This window comes from Wasmannia auropunctata, unplaced genomic scaffold (assembly GCF_000956235.1).
Source record: "Wasmannia auropunctata unplaced genomic scaffold, wasmannia.A_1.0 LD336106.1, whole genome shotgun sequence".
Classification (NCBI taxonomy): Eukaryota; Metazoa; Arthropoda; class Insecta; order Hymenoptera; family Formicidae; genus Wasmannia; species Wasmannia auropunctata.
In genome coordinates, this window is record NW_012026784.1 from 10,015,910 (window position 1) to 10,017,654 (window position 1,745).

The window sequence follows — 1,745 nt, forward strand, 5'->3', positions numbered from 1 at the left end:
AGAGTTAATATTTCCTGTATAACAGGTACTATAATATTATTCTGTATGTAATTGAGCTTCCTAAGCTTTTTCAAAATTAATAATTCCAGTGATTCTGTTCAAAAAAAGAATATAAATTTAATTAATTTAATGTAAGTAAGAACAACTTTGACTAATTTAAAATTAAGAAAAAGTATATTAATAATAAACATTTTAAAATACACTGATTAAGTTGATTATCAATAACTTTAAAGGACTGTTACTCATCCTTTATTAGTAATATTGTTGATTAAATTTGATATAATCTATAAAAAAATTTGTTTAATAGCAAACATTTTTGTAAATATATTCAGCACCTTATCCATTACAAATTTTTTAAATTTGATGTTGAACAAAAATAAAATTAAAAACTATTTCCTTTTTTTTCTTTTACTTTAATCAAATATTATAATTTTATAAAAAACTAGTACCTGTATTTTTGTTATTATTTATAGGAGTAGTAGACATAACACAGGAATTAGTATTTTCATTTTCTTCTGTAAAATTCCTTGCACGTGATACCTCTACTAAAGAAGAATTTAGAGTAATGTCTTCCCTGTCTGAATATTTATCAGGTGCTCTAATTATAGGAGGAGACTTCACTTTATTTTTGTTTTGCCTTTGTTTCTTTGATAAAAGACTTTCTTCACTTGAAGAATAAATTTCTGATTGGAAGGGAGGTTTCTTTTTCATTCAACGTTTATTATTATTATTTGTAGAGATAGTAGGAATAATAGAGGAATTAAAATTTTCCTTTTCTGCAAAATTTTTTTCATATGACGATTCAGCTACAGAGTTTAATAGCATTAAGTTTTCCCTGCCTGAAGAACATTTCTCAAATAATCCAAGAGACCCTATTTTACTCTTATTTTTGTCGTGTCTAACTTTTTTTGAAACAAGGTTCTCTTCCTCGCTCTCTTCATTTGAAGCATAAATCTTCGATCTTGTTTTTCTTTTAGATCTGCATTCATTCTCTAGATCTTCTTCTGAATCAAGATGAGAAGTATATACAGCTTTTGATAAATGAGAACAAGCTTCTTGATATGAATCTGCAATCAAAGTTCATTATCATATCTATTTATTATTATTAATATAAAGTTTGTTTTTCTTTTTAAATTTAATAAATTTACTCACTATATTTATGTAATATTCTGAGGGAATATTTGCTCCATTTTTCTGGATTAGGACTTTCAATACATAAAATAGCTTTTTTTACTCGATCGCTTTTATAATGATCAGGCCAAAAGCATCTAGTTTCTTCTTTATTAATCCATCTTATTGGTATAACTTCTGTTTCTGCGGTTTCAGTGAATTCAGCCACACAATACATAATTAACTAAAATAAATACTATTTTATATTTATATAAATAAAACTATTATATTAAATCCATTAAATGTTTTATCAATAAAATTAATAAAATAATTTCTTTTTTATTCTGATTCTTAATATTGATTTTTTTTTGGTAATTTATAATTAAATTTTTGTTTAGCCAAGTCTATTACTTAATTTCAATATTTTAAATTTTTCTTTATACAGAATTTATAAAGGCTGTTGATTAAAATTACACATTTTGATATAATAATTAGATAATAGATATAAAACAAGTAGTTATAAGTTCAAATAAAACAATTTTAAATTGTTTATTAGTTAAAATGTAATAATGGAAATGTAACATATGTATCAATTTCAGATTGATTATCTGGTAAAGCGACTAATTTTCTTTTTA

At 23.4% G+C, this 1,745-nt stretch overlaps 1 protein-coding gene across 1 annotated transcript; it reads right to left on the reverse strand.

Annotated features, from left to right (window-relative positions):
- Positions 1–4: 4 nt before the first annotated feature.
- LOC105456307 lies at positions 5–1,394 on the reverse strand. The gene is made up of 3 exons (XM_011700257.1): positions 1,153–1,394; positions 450–1,067; positions 5–94 (listed from the first exon to the last, which is right to left on the reverse strand). The coding sequence occupies exons 1-2, from the start codon at positions 1,346–1,348 to the stop codon at positions 712–714; spliced, it is 552 nt and encodes a 183-aa protein (XP_011698559.1). The 5' UTR covers positions 1,349–1,394; the 3' UTR covers positions 5–94; positions 450–711.
- Between the last annotated feature and the right edge of the window lie 351 nt (positions 1,395–1,745).

Coding starts and splice junctions, on each gene's coding strand:
- LOC105456307 (XM_011700257.1), bottom strand. CDS start 1,348: ATGTATTGTGTGGCTGAATTCACTGAAACCGCAGAAACAGAAGTTATA. Junction 1,068..1,152: donor CAGAATATTACATAAATATA/GTGAGTAAATTT, acceptor CTTTGATTGCAG/ATTCATATCAAGAAGCTTGT.